We start from the raw sequence: 22,500 nt of genomic DNA on the forward strand, positions 1-22,500 counted from the left end.
ACTAGCTTTGGAGGATTTTATCAGAGATCGCAGCTTCTTACTGATGCTGACCACGGAGCTCCTCCACTCATGGGATTTTACTCTCTTTTGCAACAGTTTTTTCCTTATGATGTACAGTTTGTTTATGGCAGGGGACCACCAGATTGGCTTCCTTTTTTTGGAGGATAGCATCTTGGTTCTGTTTGGGATAGCATGATCCATGCACTCATGTAAGTGCTTATATAGTGCAATTGTATAGGATTCAGTAGTCGTAACTGTATTGTTCATCTGCATGGGTGTCATGAAGTTCACCACTTCTGTCTTAAGAAGCATGAAGTTGGCTTTGGAGAAATTTTTTGCCATGATTTCCTTAATGGGGGTGGGGGCAGGATGTGGATATCTAGGGTAATTAGCTTATGGTCGGATCGGACCAATGAGGCGTTGACTTCAGGTGTTGATAATGACTAGATCTAGGATATTGTTGCCCCTGGTGGGGGTGTGGATAAGTTGATCCAGGGCAGTGGAGTTTATGAATTCCAGAAAGCGTTGAGTGAAGGAGTTGGTACATGAGTAATTTTCCCAGTTAATGGTGGGGTAGTTGAAATCACCTATTATTAGGGTGTTTGGTTGAACCCTAATATTTTCCAGTACATCAAGAAAAGAGGAGTGGGAATCCTGGGGCATGGTGGGTGATCTGTAGCAAGCTACAATTTGGATTGCAGTTTTGCCCAGAGTTAGTTGCACTTGGATAACCTCGGCTGCATTATGCTGAGCAACTAGCCTGGAGGTGTGGATATCCTTAATGAATATGGACACACTTCTGCCTTTGGTGTTCCGGTCCAGGTTACATGGCCGAAAAGTGCAGTATGAGTTATAGCAGGGTAGTGCAGGGGTGCCCTCTGGAGCCTTGAACCAGGTCTCAGTCACTGCACAGATATCGATGTTCTCCATTTTAAGGAATGCCTCGAGTGAGTGCATTTTGAGGTTTAGACTTCTAGCATTGAGTAGCTTCACCCTCAGTTTTTGCTTGCCTGTTCCTATTATGGTGGTGAATTTGTCATTTGAATCTTGCCTAAAAAAGACACTATAGCGACGGCAAGAAGCTTAGGCAGTATCTGGAATTCCAGGGGTGACAGGTGCAGGCCATCTCTGGCAAAGCATCGTGGGCTGTCGACCATGTCAACCCAGGCAGACAGATACTGGATCCCTTTAGAATGGCACCAGAAGCTTAGTCAATTGTTGAAGTCAATAATTTTGTCCTTGTACTGCGGCATCATTCTTGGTGATGGCAGAATGCTATTCAGGGCTAGGGTCATACCTGTCTGGGCTACAAGATCGGAGAGCTCTTCCATGTCTCTTTTCATGTAGTCCAGGAAGGTACGTCTCAGGTCATTCACACCAACATGGACAATGACAGAGTCATATTTGTACTTGTTGTGGAGTGACCTGAGTGCGTGGGTTATGTGGCGGATCCCGGCACCTGAAAGGCAGCTGACAGTAACCTTCTCCTTGTTTAGCCTGGTGAGTGTGACATAAGTGTGCCTGACAATAGAGTCACCTATGACTAGTGTGTTAGGTACATTGTTTTGCCTTATTGGCTGTAGTTGAGTGGCACACTGAGTCTGGGGGCTGTGTGTCATTTGGGTTGTGTTGGGGATGGAGGTTGCTTGCGTTTCTGCTTTGGAGGTCCCTATTGCTTAGACAGATTATTATTGGGAGTCTCAGCTAATGTTTTTGTGTTTCTATGTGTGGATTTTGGTGGTGCAGATTTAGTGAGACTATGTAATGAGTGTGGTGTGGTGCAAGTGTTTACCTTCTCCTCTTGACTGTCAAGTTCAGTCTTGATTGGAGAGAGCATTACCTCCAGTTTGGCTAGATAAGTGCATCTCTCACAGGTTGTAGTGTTGGGTGATAGGAGGAGAGGGTTGTCTGTGTACATGAGGCAATTTCTGCATTGCCCCAAGATGCCTAGATTCATCTGATAGACAGGAGAGAACACTGGGAGCTGACCCTTGGACATGCCTGAATGAAAAACTATTTTCCTCTAGATAAGTGAGGAAAGTGAGTACAAGACCTGTTTTTCTCTAAGCAAGTGAGGAAAGTAAGTACAAAAACAGTTTTCCTCTAGGTAATGAGGAAGGTTGAGTGCTGTAGTAATTAGTAGGTTATTTAGGGCTTACAAGTTCTGAACAAGTGCTGATCACGATTAAGCAAATTCAAGTGCTAAAACTAAGATTCTGTATCTGGACTAAACTAGTTACAGGAAAGGGGGGAAACAAGTGCAAATGCGGGCTTTTAAATCAGAAAGTTGAGAGAGATGGAAAAACTGCCCAAACGGCCAATAACTACAATTTCTGGGCCAGAACCACTCCTTATGTGGCAGATAGGTTACCTAGTGCTTACCACTCCCACTGATAAGCTAGAAGGCGTCCCTCCAACACAGAAAGCTTGGGGGGGGGGCTCAGAAGCTTACATACAGTCCTGGATACAGCAATTCTGAATCTGGACTACACTAGTTACAGGAAAGTTTTTTTATATATATATATATATATATATATATATATATATATATATATATATATACAGAAAAGTAGCTAAAACAGCAGTAAAAACAATTCAAATGCAGTGCAAGCTAGCACACTTGAGTATGCAGCAATGTTAGACCAAACAGTTTAAAAAATGCAATTAAATTAAAAATGACTAAAAACAAGTGTAGAAGGAGTCTATTAGGTAGAATGAGGTAAAGAGATGGTACTGGGGGGAGTGTCCCAGATCAGATCTACAGTGGGGGCGGACAACTGCAAAAGACTCCAAATTTAAACAACAAGACAGGAATAGGGAGGGTGGGTATGCGAAAACAAACACCTTGAGCAGAGATCTGAAAAACTATACAGTTTAGCAAAAATAACAGTGCACAACTCTGAAGTCAGCCAGCAATGATATAAAATTAGTCAAACAACTGTTAGTAAGGTATTTGAAGGCTGTTTCTTTATACCTCTTCCTTTAGTAATGTGGTTTCTTTTGTCCTCTGGAGATATTTATGTTCATCGCTCTCTTGATCTTCTAATACAATATTTTGTGTGTGCCCTTTAAGCACTATTTTTTGATTGCCACCATGTTACATTGCTGTTCCAAATGGTCATATGGGAAGAGTCCGCTGTAGCGGAACTGTAACAGGTTAAAGAGTTACTATAATAAATTGTTGTTAGATTTACATGGAGTCTCTTTCATAATCTCATTGTCCACTGTGTAGATAGCCAGTGATGCATGGCTGTGTGTGTGTGTGTGTGTGTGTGTGTGTGTGTGTGTGTGTGTGTGTGTGCGTGTGTGCGTGTGTGTATGTGAGACTTTTCTGTACTTTACTTAGACTGAAACAAAGATTCAAAAACTATAAGCTTATGCATTTCCGACTGTGAAGTGCTCTTTATGCTAACAGAAAGGACACCCTAGAATGAATTGCTGCCATTTCTGAATAGGATCCCTCCACAGTATTTAAAAATTGTTTTTAAAATTAAGAGCACAGAAAAAAAAGAGAGAGAGTGCGAGTGAAGTTGTAGGGAAAAGGAAGCAAGTATGTACCATTGTAGTTCTTCAGAATATCCAGAAGAGGGCAGATGATGCTTTCTGTAAATTTAGTGGAGCACATGAGAGAAGGCAGTGAAGATGTAGAACTCATTTTTATTTTTTTGTTAACTATGTTAGAAACCTTGTCCTTCAACCATTTTAAGTAATGACACGAGCCAGAAGGCACAGAGTACTAAACAATTATATTACATAGGAAGAAAGACAAATAAAAAATGGATACATTGAGCAAGTGTCCACAGTTTTAAAACAGCTATACAGAGTAGAATGAAGATTAAGTTGATGGCTGTTGATGTTCAAATATATAATAGTAATTGTGGATGTGTATTGCTACTGACATCAGTGTATATAAACTTTCACTACAATTGCTAGGTATTGCCTCTAACTTTCATATTTACTGATTCCTGATAATGGCATTTAAGTTATTCTAGCTTGCTAATGTAATTTTTAAATGCTCTCTTTCCTAATGCCAGAGTAAAGACCAACCTCTTTATTATGAATGGATCTTGATTAGCAGAGCTAAGAAGCTTTTGATAGGTTTTGACTGATAATTTTTGGGCAACATGTCTGCAGGTGCCATAGGTGGTCTGGTTTATATACAAATGTGTTTATTAACAAAGTAGCTTTAGTAGTGATGGGAAGCCATTGTGTCCATTTTGGGGTTAAGCAGTATACCTCCCAAATGTCCTTAATTTTTAGTTGTCCATAATTTTGGCTTATAATTTTGCTCTATCCCCCTAATATTGGACTTTTTTTGTAGAAGGTGGTGCTTTGCAGTTACGTAAATACTGATAATTGTTAAAATTATAGATTTCTTTTACTTATACCTACTAATCCACAGCCTCTTTTCTATCAATTTTCTTAGACAATAGTACCATTATTTAAAAATAAAGTATCCTAGTTTAGGGGCTTCTTCTATAATTTTTTCTGCTTTGTCTATCATTCCAGTAGTAAAGGGTTAATGACTCTGTTAGTAATAAAGTGACAGACTTTAGTAATCATGTGTTTAATAACTGATTCTTACCTGGGGAGTGCAGAACTGTTATTGCTATTCAAAACTTGAGTCTAAGAATTCGTACATTTACTTTAGTTGCAGTCACTTAGCTGCTCACTCTCTAGCCTTTTCTGGAATCCTTGATTCAGTCCTTCAAACAGTAGTTTCTTTGAAGTAAATTATCATACATTGTCATCTCAAATATTTATGAATCTGCAGTATGAAGTAAGCACTGAATCATAACTTATGAGTTGTACAAGACTGGCAAATTCAGTTGAAGGGTACTTGTATTGTTCTTTCTAAAATTACAGATCATGCTAGACTCAATGTGGCAGATTTCTTTTAATGAGCTGGCTTTTTTGTTACCTCACAGCAAGAGATCCCCTGGTTCAATTCTTGACTCTGGTGCCTTTTGTGTGGAGTCTGCATGTCCTCCCTGTGTTCGCAGAGGTTTCCTACAGGTGCTCCAGTTTCCTCCCACATTCCAAAGACATGCGGCAGGTAGATTGGACATTCTAAACTGGCCCTAGGTGTGAGTGTGAGTATGTGAGTGTGTGTGGTACGTATGAATTACCACATCAGAGCTAGCCACCTGGCATTGTAAACCTTGGCTGCAGATGATTGTCACTTTTGAAGTGACACCCTGATCCCATATGCAAAAATGATAAAAAGAGTTGAGGATGCATGGATGATTACTACAAACTGATCAATGGCTTCATCTGTATTATTCTTTATTATTAGTATTAGGATATTGGCATTTGATTCCAGATTTTGCATGCATTTGGCTTTGTAGATTTTTAAATCTCTGCATTTTATTTCTTTTCATGTTGTCATGTTGATGTTCACTAGGGTTTCTTTCTATTTTGTGTTGGTGGGATGAGGAGGGATCATTCAGTACAGCTTAAATATTTATTTTTAGTTTAATCCCTTGTGAGGCAAGTTGTGGGGTGAGTACTGACGATGTTACTTGAGCTGACTCTTTTCCATTGTATAGGAATGCCCCATCCACCCTGCCTTTCTTTCCCATAAATAGATTCACTTTGACTGTATGTGTCTGCATTATAGATGTTTTGGAGAATTTTTTTTATTAATCTACATACTGTTCTTCAGTCATCATTGTACCTGCAAATATTGTAATAGCATTCATTCATTTTCTCTACTGCACTTCATATGCAGGGCTCAGCCGTCCGCAGCAAGGGCCAGTATGTAGTTCTGCCAACACCTCTGGATACTATAAATGTCCATGTGCGAGAAGGATGCATATTGCCTCTGCAGGTAAGATTGTAGCAGTTGTGTGAAATGAGTCTTTTATTTATTTATTTATTTTTTATTTTCACCCTTTCTTTTTTGAGAGAAAAATTATGTACCAGTGGAATTTTATTAGGAGTAAAAGCATGCAAAAATAGTTCTTTCTGTTCAAACAATTGTCTATAGCAAATAAAATTTGACATTTTAGGCCTGCAGTACGTAAAGTCTTGCAGCCTAATATTTTGCAAAAGGACTCCACACTCCTTATATGTTTTCTTACTGGGCAACTTATTAGATGCTCATCACACTGACTGCATTCATTATATTTATGGCAAGAAAAGCCGAAAGACACAACAACAACCATCTTTTCAGGTTGCTTATGTACTTTTTTATTAACTTTATGTTTTTATTGATAAAAGCAGGTATCCATCCAGAAATCAGTGATTTTTATTCTTTAACAGCATAAACTCTATTTATAAATTTACGTGAATTATTAGACTCTGACCTGTTATCATCAGGGCCATTAAACAGCTTCTGTTAAGATTATAATACTTTTAACTAAGCCCTTAGTATGAGTGGGTTGGTGTTTGAACATTCATAGCAGTTCGGCATCCCCTCAGACCCAGTCTGCATATTACATCAAGTGTTCCATTGTTTAATCCTGCAAGCTTGGGTTTGCTGTCCCTCTTCTTAACTGAAGAAGTGGTTGCAGAGTGAGAAGAGAGGGTCAGAGAGCCCCTATAGCTGTGGCCTTACCCCTTCACATGCTGGCATATCTGCACCCCTAGCCTGGGCACTAGTTTGAGTCCCAGTCTCTATTGAGGATATAGGGAATGTCCCACCCACAACTAACATGCTAGCCCCACGTCTCCCCCTCGCCACAACAGGGGTGAGCATGCAAAACTTCATCATGTCTTTCTTCTCTGTAAGATTGCAAGGCATTTTGATACTCGTATTTTAATGTGCTTGATCAGGTAGCATATAAGTAGTTTTATATACTTGCAGACTTTGCAGGATAAGCATTTAATTACAGAATCACCCCTACATCGCATGGCATAGCCCTAGTCTGCATCAGGACTCACAGGCCTAAGTTAATTAGCTGCTCACTCTCTAGCCTTTTCTAGAATCAAAACCATGTAATTCACATGCCTTTCCATGCCACTGGCTTCATTTGCTCCTTCTGAGTTCAGAGAGTGAAAAGGAACAGAGAGAGAGATCTTTAAGGTGTTTGATTTTAAATTATAATAGCTAGAAACATGACCGGCTGAGTGATGCAAAAGGATAGTTCTTTTATGATAGCCCCTGTAAACAGGGTTCAACTGCCAGATCTGGTTACATAATGAGCAAGCTGGATAGGAGTAAATAGCAAGGTTCGGCTTGCCCATCCTGGGGACAGGGAGAGAGTTTCATTCCATTGGTGGCTGCAACCTGGTGGTAGTAGAATAGCAGGGACAGACTGTGATGAGTACTTTGGCCTACCAGACATCATGGTAGTACTCTCTCTATAGCTACGCCACTTTGTCTAGCCTTGAAGGTCTTTCAGCAATAGGTTTGCCCATAAGGGCAGGACTGCAGGGCAGAAAATACCTTACCCATCTAGGTGACTGCCCACTACCATCCTACTGTCTCCTTCTCTCAGCTGCATAAAAGAGGTAGGATGGGGCAATGGACCGGCCAGTCTGTCGAAGGAGGAAGTTGATTGAGGGCGGGACAGGAGCAGAAAAGGATACTGAAAAAAGTACTATAGTTAAAAGCAAAAATGTCTTTTAACCAGTTAACCACTTAATAAACATTATAGAGTTAATTTTTAGCATACATTGGTTTAATTTACAGTGTTGCATTATAATTATATTCACTAACCAACATGGCAGAAAAAAAGTTCTCAGTTTTAATCCATGTCAGAAGTGAGAAAGAAAGTGAACAAAGTTACAACTGAAACCATGAAATAAAAAAATGAAAGGTCAAACACAATCATATAGTAATTTAATGACTGTTATAAAGACCATTGTATAATATTCTAATGACTGTTATTCCCATGTAGCTCCTACATTACCCATACTAATAATACATAAGGCTTTCGGATGTATAAATTCTGCTTCATTAAATTAAAACCTGCAAGAAAGACCAAGCATAACTAGAATCTGCACTGTGTAATACCTTGAACCTCCTGTATTGGAGGCCTATGGGACATATGCAAATGCCCCCTTAAGGACATAACAGTGTTTCAACTACATGCCTTCTGAATCCCCATAACTTTTTAATTTTTGTCTTTATAAGTATATTCTGGCCAATAAAGCCAAAGGCCACTAGCTGTCGACACAGATATTTCAACCTTTTTATCGACTTCGTCAGTACAGCATATGTGTATTGTTTGGGTATACCTTAACCGTTGGACTAACCTGGTCAACAAAAAAGATTAAAAAACAAATGCAAAAAAAAACATGGAAAAGAAATGCAATGCATATTCTAATATGGAACTTTTCTTCTTAGCTTGAATACAAGCTATTATATTTTCTGCTTTTGGTATGTACATAGTTTAAATTATGTACTATTGCAGTGCATTCCAATTTATGTGACAAATTGTAACTATAAACTTCTTGCTAAAATCATCATGCAGACTTCTACATTTGCAGCCAATTCTTGCATGACGCTTAGCCTGATAAAATGTATTTAACTTACACTGTGCTGCTGTGTAGCTGGATGTTAACACTTAACTTCACAAATACCTGTTACTCTTTCTCTTGCTTTAAGTAACAGCAAATTACACAGCTCTGTCCAAACAGGTTGTTAGTAACCCATCGAATTTCAAGCTCCTTGAAATCCATCTTTTGAAGTAAAGTACTTTAAAAGACAAGAGTAATCAAAAATGAAACAAAATTCCTTTTGCAGGAGGCTTGCACCCCCACGGAGGACTGTGTGGCTCACCCCCCCTCTTAATTATATAGACTAAGTCTGAGATCCCCCAATACCAAGGAAAAGAATAAAATCACCTTAATCAGTATGCTGCGGTCCTGCTGAAATACGGGGATTTCATCTCCTTAATCAGTATGCTGCGGTCCTGCCGAAATACGTGGATTTCATCACCTTAATCAGTATGCAATGGTCCTGCTGAATTACGTGGATTTCATCACCATAATCAGTATGCTATGGTTCTGCTTAAATACGTGGATTTCATCACCTTAATCAGTATGCTATGGTCCTGCTGAAATACGCGGATTTCATCACCTTAATCAGTATGCTACGGTCCTGCTGAAATATGCAGATTTCATCACCTTAACCAGTATGCTACGGTCCTGCTGAAATACGTGGATTTCATCTCCTTAATCAGTATGCTGCGGTCCTGCCGAAATCAGTGGATTTCATCACCTTAATCAGTATGCTACGGTCCTGCCGAAATCGGCGAATTTCATCACCTTAATCAGCATGCTACGGTCCTGCTGAAATACGTGGATTTCATCATCTTAATCAGTATGCTGCGGTCCTGCTGAAATCAGCTGATTTCATCACCTTAATCAGTATGCTACGGTCCTGCCGAAATCAACGGATTTCATCACCTTAATCAGTATGCTATGGTCCTGCTGAAATACGTGGATTTCATCACCTTAATCAGTATGCTACGATCCTGCTGAAATACACGGATTTCATCACCTTAACCAGTATGCTATGTTCCTGCTGAAATACGCGGATTTCATCACCTTAATCGGTATGCTATGGTCCCGCTGAAATACGCGGATTTCATTACCTTAATCAGCATGCTACGGTCCTGCTAAAATATGTGAATTTCATCACCTTAATCAGTATGCTACAGTCCTGCTGAAATACGCAGATTTCATCACCTTAATCAGTATGCTACAGTCCTGCTGAAATACGCGGATTTCATCACCTTAATCAGTATGCTACGGTCTTGCTGAAATACGCGGATTTCATCACCTTAATCAGTATGCTGCAGTCCTGCCAAAATCAGTGGATTTCATCACCTTAATCAGTATGCTGCTGTCCTGCCGAAATCAGCGGATTTCATCTCCTTAATCAGTATGCTACGGTCCTGCTGAAATATGTGGATTTCATCATCTTAATTAGTATGCTGCGGTCCTGCCGAAATCAGCGGATTTCATCACCTTAATCAGTATGCTACAGTCCTGCTGAAATACGCGGATTTCATCACCTTAATCAGTATGCTACTGTTCTGCTGAAATATGCGGATTTCATCACCTTAATCAGTATGCTGCGGTCCTGCCAAAATCAGCGGATTTCATCACTTTAAACAGTATGCTACGGTCCTGCTGAAATACATGGTTTTCATCACCTTAATCAGTATGCTGCGGTCCTGCTGAAATACATGGATTTCATCACCATAATCAGTATGCTGCGGTCCTGCTGAAATATGTGGATTTCATCATCTTAATCAGTATGCTGCAGTCCTGCTGAAATACATGGATTTCATCACCTTAATCAGTATGCTGCGGTCTGGCAGAAATACGTGGATTTTATCACCTTAATCAGTATGCCGCGGTCCTGCTGAAATACTTGGATTTCATCATCTTAATCAGTATAGGTTCATAGGTTGATACTAGGCTATCTGCCCTAGGGCATTTATAAGCCTAGCCGGAGTGTGTTTGGCTTTCGCCACCCTTTTAGATTAGTTGACTGTGCCTCTGTATAGTAGGTCACAGAAGGTAGCCCTTTTAAGGTTAGTTTACTGCACCTCTGTCAAGCAGGGACACAGAAGAGATCCCAGGGATAAACTTACGATCTCCCATCCACTCATCAAGATTTCTCTTGAAGAGGGTCAGTGAGGGGCTCTGCCTAACATGGATTGGGATTTTGTTCCAGAGTGAGGGGAGCCTCTGGGATATGAATCTGTCCCTCCAGCATGCCCTATTTATTTCTGTGCTGAGGTTCAAGTCCCTGGAGCATGTAGCTCTAAGGGATTTGGATTTCCTGAGGTGAAGCATGTCCATTAATTTTGGGTTGGACATGGCTTTATACGTCAGACACAGATCGCCTCTGAGTAGGCGGTACGCAACTGAGTAGAGCTGGAGTTTCTTTAGCCGAACTGCATAGGGCATCTGTTTGAGCCCCTTGATCCTCTTGGTGAGGTACTTTGGGGTTTTTCCAGTTGCTGAAGGTGTCGGGTAAGGGACATGCCAAACGGGGCATTGTACTCAATTATGGGCCTGATAAGTGATGAGTAGAGGGGCACAATGACCTCTCTTGATCTAGATGTAGAGGGGCACAATGACCTCTCTTGATCTAGATGTGAACCCTTTCATGATAAGGTGGGCTATATAGAAGGTCTTTCTAACCACTTTGGCAACGTGATTGTCAAAGGAGAGATTGCTATCTACTTGGGTCTCCAAGTCCCTAATTACTTCTTCCGTACTTAATGGATTACCACCTATGTGGTAATTTGTGGGTACTTTGTTTTTCCCAAAGGGGATGACTATGCACTTTTTGGCATTTAGCTTTAGGCCATGGCTCTGGCACCAGTTATCCGTCTCTGTGAGACCCTTTTGCAGGATGCTTGTGTCAGCCAGAGAGTCGATTACAGCACCCAGTTTGCAGTCATCTGCGAACTTGGTCAGCCATAGTCCACCCGTGTTAGCCTGTACCTTGGAGAAATATATACCAAACAAGAGAGGTCCCAGGACTGAGCCTTGTGGGACACCACTTGTAATTAGTTTAGAGTCTGACATGGCACCTGCTATTCTGACTATGTAGGTTCTATCCCTGAGCCAGTTTGCAACCCATCTTGTGACATAGGGGTTGATATTTAAGCTGGTGAGCTGATTTATGATGCCCGAGTGGGGTATTGTGTCGAAGGCTTTTGCGAGGTCCAAGTAGGCTGCGTGGACTACCTTCCCTTCATCTATGGCTTTGGTAACTGTTTCAAAGAAGTTGACCAGGTTCAAGAGGCAAGATCTGCCCTGAACAAAGCCGAATTGGGTAGGATCCAGTGTCTGGAGGTTCCCAATGTCTTTGTTTATGATTTCCATGATGATACGCTCCATAGCTTTGCAAACCAGGCTAGTCAGGCTTATAGGCAATAGTTTCCGAAGTCTGTTGTGGCACCACCTTTGTGGAGTGGGACCACTGTTGCTGTACGCCATTCCTTGGGTACGTATCCTGTAATAAGGCTGAGATTGAACAATGACTTTATATGAGGGTTTAGTTCTTCTTGGAGCTCGTGTAAGATGCAGCCCGGGACACCGTCTGGTCCCATTGATGCTGTGTTTTTTGCTTTGGAGAGGGCAGCTCTTACCTGTGCATCTGTGATCTCAGGAAGGCTACACTCTGTTGGGATAGACATTTGCTCTTTTGGGGCGGAAGGGGAGAGCAGTTTTCACTGAACCTTTCTGCCAGGATGTTGGCAGTGTCTGTGGGTTCAGTGTATTTTTTGTCATTTTGCACTAACTCAGAGCATATCTGGGAGTTGCCTCCCAGGTTCCTGACATAACTAAAGAAGGCCTTGTGATTATCTTTAGTGTCTTGTGCAATTTTTCTTTCGAAGCTGGCCTTAGATGACTTTATGAGGGATCGTAGTTTCTTGCTAGTACTGATCAGTGACGCCTTCCCTTTTTGGGATTTTGCTGTGTCATGTAGTAGCTTTCTCCTTCTGTTGTATAGCTTATTTATGGCCGGGGTCCACCAGACAGGTCTTCTGCCTTTGGAGGAGTGAGTCTTGGTTTTATTTTGGATAGCATGCTCCATGCATTCCTGTAGGTGTCCATAGAATGCTTTTGTAAAGGATTCTGCATTTTGGGCTGTATTTTCCACTGGCCCGGGGGCTTTGAAGGATTCCACCTTAGTTTTGAGACGTGTGAAGTTTGCATTTGAGAAGCTCTTCACTGTGGTATCCTTGGCTAGGGGTGGGGATGGAATATGGATGTACAGTGAGATTTGTTTATGGTCTGATCTTACCAATGAGGGGTATACCTGTGGTGTGGAACATAGAGACCCCATGTTGGTGATGACCAGATCCAATATGTTTTCCCCTCTTGTGGGAGTGGTGACCAGTTGTTCCATAGCATTTGAGTTTATAAATTCTAGGAATCGTTGGGCGAGGGTGTTTGGGCTTGAGTAATTTTCCCAGTCGATGTTTGGGTAGTTGAAGTCACCCAATATAATAGTGTTTGGAGAGACCTTCATATTTTCCAGTGTTCTCAGGAAAGCCGAGTGAGGTTCCTGTGTTTGGGAGGGTGGTCTGTAGCAGGCTACAAACTGAAAGGCAGTTTTTCCCACTGTTAGTTGCACATGGATGGTCTCCGATGCTTCGTGCAGTGCCACTAACCTGGAGGTGTGGGTATCTTTGATAAATATGGATACTCCCTCTCCTTTTGTGGTTTGATCCAAGTTTTGGGGCCTGAAAGCATAGTATGAAGTATAACCTGTTAGTGCTGGGGTGCTCTCGGGAGCCTTGAACCAGGTTTCTGTTACTGCACTAATCGATATTCTCCATACTGAGGAGAGTCTCGAGTGCGTGCATCTTGAGGTTTAGACTTCTGGCGTTGAGCAGCATTACCCTTAGTTTTTTTTTCTTTGTGTTGTCTATGGGGGTGGGTTTGTCTTTTGAGCCTTGCCTAAAAAAGGCACTATAGGGGAGGCAAGAACCTTTGCCAGTATTCGAAAACCCAGGGGTGACAAGGTGCAAGCTGTCCCTAGTGAAGCAACGTGGCTTGTCGAGCATGTCATCCCAGGCTGACAGACACTGGATCCCCTTTGAATGACACCAATACTTTAGCCAATTGTTAAAATTGATCATTTTGTCTTTATACTGTGGCATCATTCTTGGTGAGGGTAAGATGCTACTCAAGGTCAGGGTCATACTGGCCTGGGCTACATGATCAAAGAGCTCCTGTACATCTTTTTTCATGTAGTCCAGGGAGGTATGTCTCAGGTCATTCACACCAGCATGGACAATGACAGAGTCATATTTGTACTTGCTTTGGATTGACCTGAGTGCTTGTGTTATGTGGTGGATTCTGGTACCCGACAGGCAGCTTACAGTAACCTTCTCCTTGTTCAGCCTGGTGAGTGGGACATCAGTGTGTCTGACAATAGAGTTACCTATTACAAGTGTATTAGGTGTGTTGTTTAGCCTTAAGGGCTGTGACTGTGTGGCACACTGACTTTGTGAGCTATGTGCTACGTGGATATTGTTTCGTGGTAGGTGTTGCTTGGATGTCTGCTTTGGAGGTCTCTGCTGCTTAGGCAGATTTTTATTTAGAGCCTCCGAGTATGTTTTTGTGTGTTTATGTGTTTGGTTGGCTGATGCGATAGGTCTGTGTGAGACTGGATTTGTGGTGTGTGTGGTTACCTTCTCCTCCTGACAGGCTGTGCCAGTACTGGGTTGAGAGAGCTTAGCCTCCAGTTTGGCTATATAGTTGCATCTCTCACATATATTTGAGCTTGTTGGGAGGAGGAGAGGGTGGTCTGTATACATAAGGCAGTTGTAACATTGCCTCAGGATTCCCAGATTCACCAGCTGGACTGGAGAGTAAACTCAAAACTGACCTTTGGACATGCCTGAATAATATAGGGAACTACTTATTGACTGATCAGAAAGAACCAATAGGGAGCAAGTGCTTAGAAGGTGTGTAAGAGGATGTAGTGCTTTAGTTTGTGTTTACCTATGAGATTACTTATACGAGCAAGTACAGGGCTTTAGAATGAAAATAGAGTGCTTAATTAGAGATTTAGAGCAGTTCTAAGGGAAAAGGGAAGAGCAGACTTTGTGGAGCCGGGAATAGTTTTAAACCTGTTTAAGCGGCACTGCCCGACGCTGCTCTGTGCGCAAGACCGTGCAAAAAGGGAGTTGCAGGGTTTTAAAAGAGAGAGAGATCAAGGAGTTTAGAATTGACCCAAAATGGCCAATAAAACTACAGCTTATAGGCAGTAACCACTCCTACAGGGACAGGCAGGCTGCTCAGTGGTAACCACTGCCACTGGTGAACACAGAGACTTACCTTTAGCCCAAGCAAGCACTGGCCTCCAAGAAACATACAAACAGTTCAGAACAACAAATTTGTAACTGAACTTTCTTAAATTTCAGAAAGTGGGAAAAAAGCAATATTTTTTGTTTTTTCTTTTTTTCTTTTAGTTTAAAAGTAGCAGAGATACACAAGTAGCAAAATATTCACAACAGTGCAATAAATGACCCCACACTTGAGTGCTAGGCCAAAGTCAGGTAAAATGCAATTTTAAGAGAAAAAAACGATTTTAAATTAAGTGCAACACAGAAAATGCAGTAAACAGGCTCTAGATGTGTTCTAAATACTGCTTCTAATACAGATAAAACTTTGGCAAGCCAGAAAATGCCGAAAAGTAGGTGGCAAAGCAGTAATTCTAAACAAAAAATCAGAAGAAAATACTTAAAATCTCAAAAGTGGCTCCTTTCTTCTCTCAGCGTTTTCTCCCCTTGGTAGGTGCTTCAGCAACAACTAACAAGCCTGGAAAGATGCCAAAACCACGAGGCAGAAGGTTTTAAGAGAGAGAGATCAAGGAGTTTAGAATTGACCCAAAATGGCCAATAAAACTACAGCTTCTAGGCAGTAAACACTCCTGCAGGGACAGGCAGGCTGCTCAGTGTTAACCACTGCCACTGGTGAACACAGAGACTTCCCTTTAGCCCAAGCAAGCACTGGCCTCCAAGAAACTTACAAACAGTTCAGAACAGCAAATCTGTAACTGAACTTTCTTAAATTTCAGAAAGTGGGAAAAAAGCAAGATTTTTTTGTTTTTTTCTTTTTTTTTTGTTTTAGTTTAAAGGTAGCAGAGATACACAAGTAGCAAAATGTTCACAGCAGTGCAATAAATGACCCCACACTTGAGTGCTAGGCCAAAGTCAGGTAAAATGCAATTTTAAGGGAAAAAAACGATTTTAAATTAAGTGCAACACAGGAAATGCAGTAAACATGCTCTAGATGTGTTCTGAATATTGTTTCTAATACAGATATAAACTTTAGCAAGCCAGAAAACACCGAAAAGTAGGCAGCAAAGCAGTAATTCTAAACAAAAAATCAGAAGAAAATACTTAAAATCTCAAAAGTGGCTCCTTTCTTCTCTCAGCATTTTCCCCCCTTGGTAGGTGCTTCAGCAACAACTGACAAGGCTGGAAAGACACCAAAACCACGAGGCAGCAGGGTTTTAAGAGAGAGAGATCAAGGAGTTTAGAATTGACCCAAAATGGCCAATAAAACTACAGCTTCTAGGCAGTAACCACTCCTACAGGGACAGGCAGGCTGCTCAGTGTTAACCACTGCCACTGGTGAACACAGGGACTTACCTTTAGCCCAAGCAAGCACTGGCCTCCAAGAAACTTACAAACAGTTCAGAACAGCAAATCTGTAACTGAACTTTCTTAAATTTCAGAAAGTGGGAAAAAAGCAAGATTTTTTGTTTTAGTTTAAAGGTAGCAGAGATACACAAGTAGCAAAATATTCACAACAGTGCAATAAATGACCCCACACTTGAGTGCTAGGCCAAAGTCAGGTAAAATGCAATTTTAAGAGAAAAACATTTTTTAAATTAAGTGCAACACAGGAAATGCAGTAAACAGGCTCTAGATGTGTTCTAAATACTGTTTCTAATACAGATATAAACTTTAGCAAGCCAGAAAATGCCGAAAAGTAGGCGGCAAAGCAGTAATTCTAAACAAAAAATCAGAAGAAAATACTTAAAATCTCAAAACTGGCTCCTTTCTTCTTTCAGCGTTTTCTTCCCTTGGTAGGTGCTTCAGCAACAACTAACAAGCCTGAAAAGACCTGCTGCAGTATGCTGCGGTCCTGCTGAAATACACAGATTTCATCACCTTAATCAGTATGCTGTGGTCCTGCTGAAATACACGGATTTCATCACCTTAATCAGTATGCTACGGTTCTGCCGAAATCAGCGGATTTCATGTACTCTCCCTTCACTGTCCATGTTGTTTGACAAGACAGCACTTCAAGAACAGGTTACCATCTAAACTTGAAAACACACACTATAGTAATGTGCACTATACCCTTCAGATATATCCTTTTCAAATACTTAAGATTTTGTGAATTATGATTTCCATTTGTAAAAGTCCAATTTTATGACTTTGATTCTATGCAGTCACAGCTATTGCTTTATTATACCTCACAAAAATTGAAATAAAAATAGGACCACAATTTGTGGGAAAAGAAAAACAAATAACCTGTCGACAACCAAAGCATATTTGTTGTATTCATTCCACCTTACCACTCATTCTTTTTTAAAGAAATGGAATGTTGCTTTTCTGTGTTATATTGAAATAAAGCGTCCCTCACTCCCTTATTTTACGGTATTTTATTAACATACTTTCATTCAGCTACTCATTGCTGTCGCAGTTAGCTCAGCTTTAATCAGACAGTGATTAAGCAGTCCATTTATCAACATCTTTTCTGAAAAACTTTCAACATTTTTTAGTTATGATAAAATATTCAGTACACGGCTTTATGTCTTTCATACTGTATGTTGAGGTTTTTAATGACCTTGAATGTATATATTTTACTCCCATATGTAGTATTCATCAGCTTTTTCATCCACAAGGTCATTTCATTTTTCCCTTTTCTTTTCATTTTAACAAAGTTAGCTTCACCTGCATGAGCATATATCATCTCTTTTACAAACCATTTCCTTCCTTTTTTGTTGGACTATAGTCCGAAATAAATTCTCATTCAGTTCTGTGCTCAGCATTAATTCTTCAGCCATCCCATTTCTGCACCTTAAAGTCCTCTATTTTAGTTGTAATTTGAACACCTGAATGCAAATTCCGTCCAGCTGGCATAAAATAAATACCTGCACTTATTTCATCAATAACCCCAATATATCATTCTCGTTGTTGTTATAGTTGCTATTCTCAATAAATGAACATTTATATTCATCTTTTTTCTGTTATCTTTTTCTTCTCTTAGCCCTTAATTTGTTGCACATTGCTTTCTTCTCCCCCCTTTTGTAATACTTTCTTGTCCCCTTTTCTCTTTCTCCTTTTTTACTTCTTACAAAGATTCACATTTTTTTTATTTCTGTCCATTTTTCTAGTTTTATGTTGGTTATATTAAGATTAATGTGGCCGAGTAGGACAGTTTACCAGAATTGCTCCCTTCAAAATGATACAGTCCAGGTTTTTGAGTGGTCTGCTCCTACAAACCGTTCCTTAAATATAATAACTCCAGTATCACACTGTTCTGAAGATAGGAAGTAGTTTTGATATTTTTTTTTCCTGCTCAATAAAGTTGCTTATATTTAAAAAGCCTGCAAGTTTTTATTTGATGTAGGTGCTTTCCATAATTTTGTTTTATTCTGACAGCTCTTATCCTCATGCATAACATCATTAAAACCTGTTCTTCCTACACCAATCTTTCTTTAAGTCTCACAAGTCATCCTTCTACATTGCAATTATCGCTTCTAATATGTTATTTTCTTGTACTGTACCCCTTTTCAGGGTTATCGCCTGCTTTTTTCATTGTATTGTGTGCCTGTATTACTACATCATGTTTGTACCCCTTTATTTCTATTTTCCCAATAGTATGCCATTTCTCCACACAAATTATACTAAATCTCCAAACAGTTTCGTTTGCATGTCCAACCAAATTGCATAACACTTTATGAACAAACATAAATTATGCAGCATTTAACTCATTGTATCTCTGTTGGAATCAAGTTGCATTTTTTTGCTGATCACCGCTTCCACTGGTCCTGATGTCTCTCTGAAAAATTATCTTTTTTCAGACTGTCTTCAGATTTGATTTTTTTTTTCCTTTAAGGGTTGCTGGTTGTTGGGTAATAGTAGGGATAGAAAAAATATTTTAAAAAATCCATTCTAGATTTTCACATTTTTTCAGGAGAACATTAATAAATAAAGTTGGCAATAAAGGGTCTATATTAGATCATCGAAACGGCAGAATTTCGATTGATCTAATATCGAACCCAATATTGCGAATGCTAAAAACAACGAAGCTGCACAAAACCAAATTCTTTCCTAGGGAAAGAATTTGGTTGTCCGTTGTTGTGGCTTCGCTGTTTTCAGCGATGCGGTGGAAAGTTACGGGTTGGGTTAAGGTAAGGGTGTGATTGTGTGGACGTTCGGGTTAGGGCACGGGTTGGGTGAGTGTGCGATAGTGAGAATTTGGGGTTAGGGGCAGATTAAGTGAGTTAGGGTTAGGGCACGGGTAAGGTGAGTGTGTGATAGTGAGAATTTGGGGTTAGGGGCGGGTTAAGTGAGTTAGGGTTAGGGCGCGGGTAAGGTGAGTGTGTGATAGTGATGGACCTTAAGGTTAGGGTATGGGTTAAGGTAAGTGGATAGATAGTAGTGTATGTGCAGTATAGTGTAGGGATAGATGTAACTTTTAAATGCATGTGTGTGGATTGCTGATTTTTAGTGTGCTTGTGGTGTGTGTGTGTGTTTCTCGGAACAGCAATTTTTTTCCCCGAAAAAAATCGCTGTTTTGAAGTTTCAGTATTGTTAGGGTTTGGGTTTTGCAGTTCGACGTTACAGCATTCGATAATGAGCCATTTCGATGATCTGATATAGACCTGGCAATAAATGTCTTTGGGCATAAATCCATATTGCTCTTGTACCATATATTTACCTACATATTTCCTTTCAGGTCACACTACCTTTATATTTGGTTTGCAACACTTTCTCCTTTATAAAATATTTTTTAACAGCATTCCTGTTTTTAGTACTTTTTACTATTTGGGCACAAGCATTATTGGTGTTAAGTGAGATATTATTGTCAAGACACCCATTTCCTCTATTGATGGATCTCTGTAGTGCTTGTTAAAACCTTAGAAGTCAATCATCTCTCCTCTGATACTTCATGTTTCTTCTTGCTGCTCACCACTCTGTGCTTGAAGTAGTATTACCTCCAATTTGGTATTTTCTACCTCTGGTTTCACCACAAACGTGGAGGAAGGACAGTCTTCTTGGTTTCTCATCATGCCCATCTGTACTTACTGTGAGCACAATGTTTAATTTTTCCAGCTTTTAGGCATATCATCCCATCAGTCTGATGCAGAATCACATAACCAATGACAGTGTCGGTTTACCTTTATATCGTCGATTACACTTCATCGACCGACCACTTAATCGACTCATTTAAGTTAACCAAAACCGCAAAAAAATTTTAAATGTTGAACATATGTCAAATTTCGACATTTCCGGCCATGCCACACCTCCACACCAGTGCTACCATGGGTGAAAAAGGGGCGATGTTTTGTCGTTCGCTTATTCGGAATTCGATGTTGGAGTCGTTCGCACTTCGGTATTCGTGGAAGTCGTGGGATCGACGATGTAAAGGTAAACCGATAGTGTCCATGGAATCACTGCAGTCCTGTAATACAAAAATCACTTCAGCAATATTAACAGGATCCTTCTTTGGTCCTTTGCACTGTCTAGCATCTTCTCTTTCAGAGAGAGTTCCACTTCTGTTTCACCATTCATTTTCTAGCTGTCTAGATATTTTTCTCTCTGGAGTGGTAGGGATAAAATTAAGCTTCACTTACATAATTAATTATAGTGCTTCTATATAATACCTCTTTTTCCCTTTTTTACATTTTAATGCATATTTACATTTTATCCCCACGTCCTTTGTTCTGACCATATTGAAAAAAAATTGTTATTTTATTCATTTTTGCATTTATTTATCTGGTACATTTTTTATCTTGTATAGGGTTGTGGGTGAACCTGAACATATCTTAGTAAGCGGTATAAACCAGAAACACAGCCAGGATAAGATGCCAGTCAATCATCACACACACACACACACACACACACACAGTGTATGAGGAAACTGGAGATGTTAGCAAACAGCAAGGAAGGGAGTGAAGGTTCTGTGCTAAACACATCCCTGGCAGAAACCAGACCAGACACCCAAATTTATAAAGCTGCATCTCTAACCACAACATGACTGTGCCACTCCATTCTATAATCAGTTGCTTTTTATTAGAATATATCACTGTCTATTGCTGTTTCCTTAGTCAGAACGTTTCTGCTAACACTGGTTTACTGCTATAGCATTATTCCCATTACTACTGTCTTAAACATGCCCTACTACCTATTTGTACTTTTTATTTGTATTTCTCTGTTTCATGCAGCTCTTTTCCCTCCAGAAGAATATGTAATAATTATAATTTGCTTCTCCTGTCTCTCTTACTGTTGCCATAGCTATCTTTTAATGACTTCATTAATGTTTTACATTTTATATGCAATCAGGTGAACAGCTCTTGTACAGAATGCAAACGTGGCACCTACATATCCACCTGAAAAACACCACTACTGCCAAAGTAAACAAAATAGCTTTATTGTAATGTTCAGGAGCATAAACTTAGTCACTGCATTTGTGTGGCAATGACACCTCTCTCCACTGCCTTTGCACAATTTCCCAAGCTTGTTATATTCACATTTCATCAAGAAATGTAAGGTTAATTTCCACTCGCACATTGTATTTTTCCTCCAGATATTTCCTTTCTTCAATGGGCTTATGGATGCGATTACCTATAATGCTGATTTTCTGCAAAAAAAGAGCCAGTTCATTTCCCACAATGTCATTAGAAGCCATTTAGCTTCTAAAACTTCATGGTTTCTTGTATTTTCTACTACTCCTATATTTTCAAGTAAACTATTCCTTTCCTTAATACACTTAATTGTAGTTTTAACACTCACTATTATATCTACATTATTCAGTTTCTATTTTTTTTTTCATCAAAACACCATTCTGTATACTTTTGGACTTAATTTAGTCCTTAACTTTGTCCTTCCTAAACAACCAATCCTTTTAATTAGAGTCACCTATCTCTCACCCTACCAGATAGGTAGAAAATGTTTACTCAGTCATTTCACATATGTGAAAGCTCAGAACACCTTCGATAATAAAACGCTGTGATTCTGATATGTAGTACCTGCTTTCTAATCATAATTCCTTTTCCTTCCCCCCCATGCTGCTAACTCTTCTTCAGGCTATATTTTCTCTCTCTCTCTCATTCCCTTGGTACCTCTTTTACAGACTACCCACATGACTATTAAGCTCCTTTTCTGTTGTTACACATCTCTGCAAACCCACCCTAAACTCTTCTCAGCTCCTGCCTCCCACGTTACTCCTCTTAACTCTACTACTCTCCCATTTAACACCCCTTAAGTTAACCCCAGTCATTGTTTATCTTTGTTCTAACCTACTAGACATATATTTAATATGATGTAATACTTTTTTTATTAGACTTGTTTTTTTAACCTTGCTGCCTGCTGGCAATCAGCTGTCTGTGATTTATCGGCCCATTCATTCCTCACGGGATAAGAGCTATTCTCAACCCATTTGTTTCCCATGAGGCAAGAGCTAGTTGCAGAACAATCCTGGCAGTCATTAGGACAGTTTTACAATGTGGCACAACTCCACATATTCGTGGTAGATATGAGCTCTGCATCACCACAATTACCTTACCTGCTCCTCCCCAGCTCTTACAGCTTCCAAAGCTGCTAATGAAGTGTGGACCTGGGTTGCATTCAGGGCTTTATCCCTCTGTGCCACAGAACTGGGATAATTTGATATAGTATTTTTATAGTTAAACTTAACTACGTGTAATAATTCTACTGTAGCACATGGAGTGATGCAATTACATTGTGAAACTGGATTTACAAAGCTACCCATTTGTTTATTTGTATTGCTTTATATGATCTGTGAGTAATACTTGTTTTCATT

General features: G+C 40.0%; 1 protein-coding gene across 1 annotated transcript in view; it reads left to right on the top strand.

Moving 5' to 3' along the window:
- LOC122800210 (lysosomal alpha-glucosidase-like) overlaps positions 1-22,500 on the top strand; it is a 122,399-nt gene that overhangs the window by 99,407 nt on the left and 492 nt on the right. Inside the window, exon 5 of the mRNA XM_044069706.1 lies at positions 5,732-5,830. Coding sequence (XP_043925641.1) covers positions 5,732-5,830 — 99 coding nt within the window. The remainder of the gene's footprint in view (positions 1-5,731; positions 5,831-22,500) is intronic.

The sequence above is a fragment of the Protopterus annectens genome, chromosome 4.part0 (genome assembly GCF_019279795.1).
Source record: "Protopterus annectens isolate FY-2018-M chromosome 4.part0, PAN1.0, whole genome shotgun sequence".
Lineage (NCBI taxonomy): Eukaryota > Metazoa > Chordata > Ceratodontiformes > Protopteridae > Protopterus > Protopterus annectens.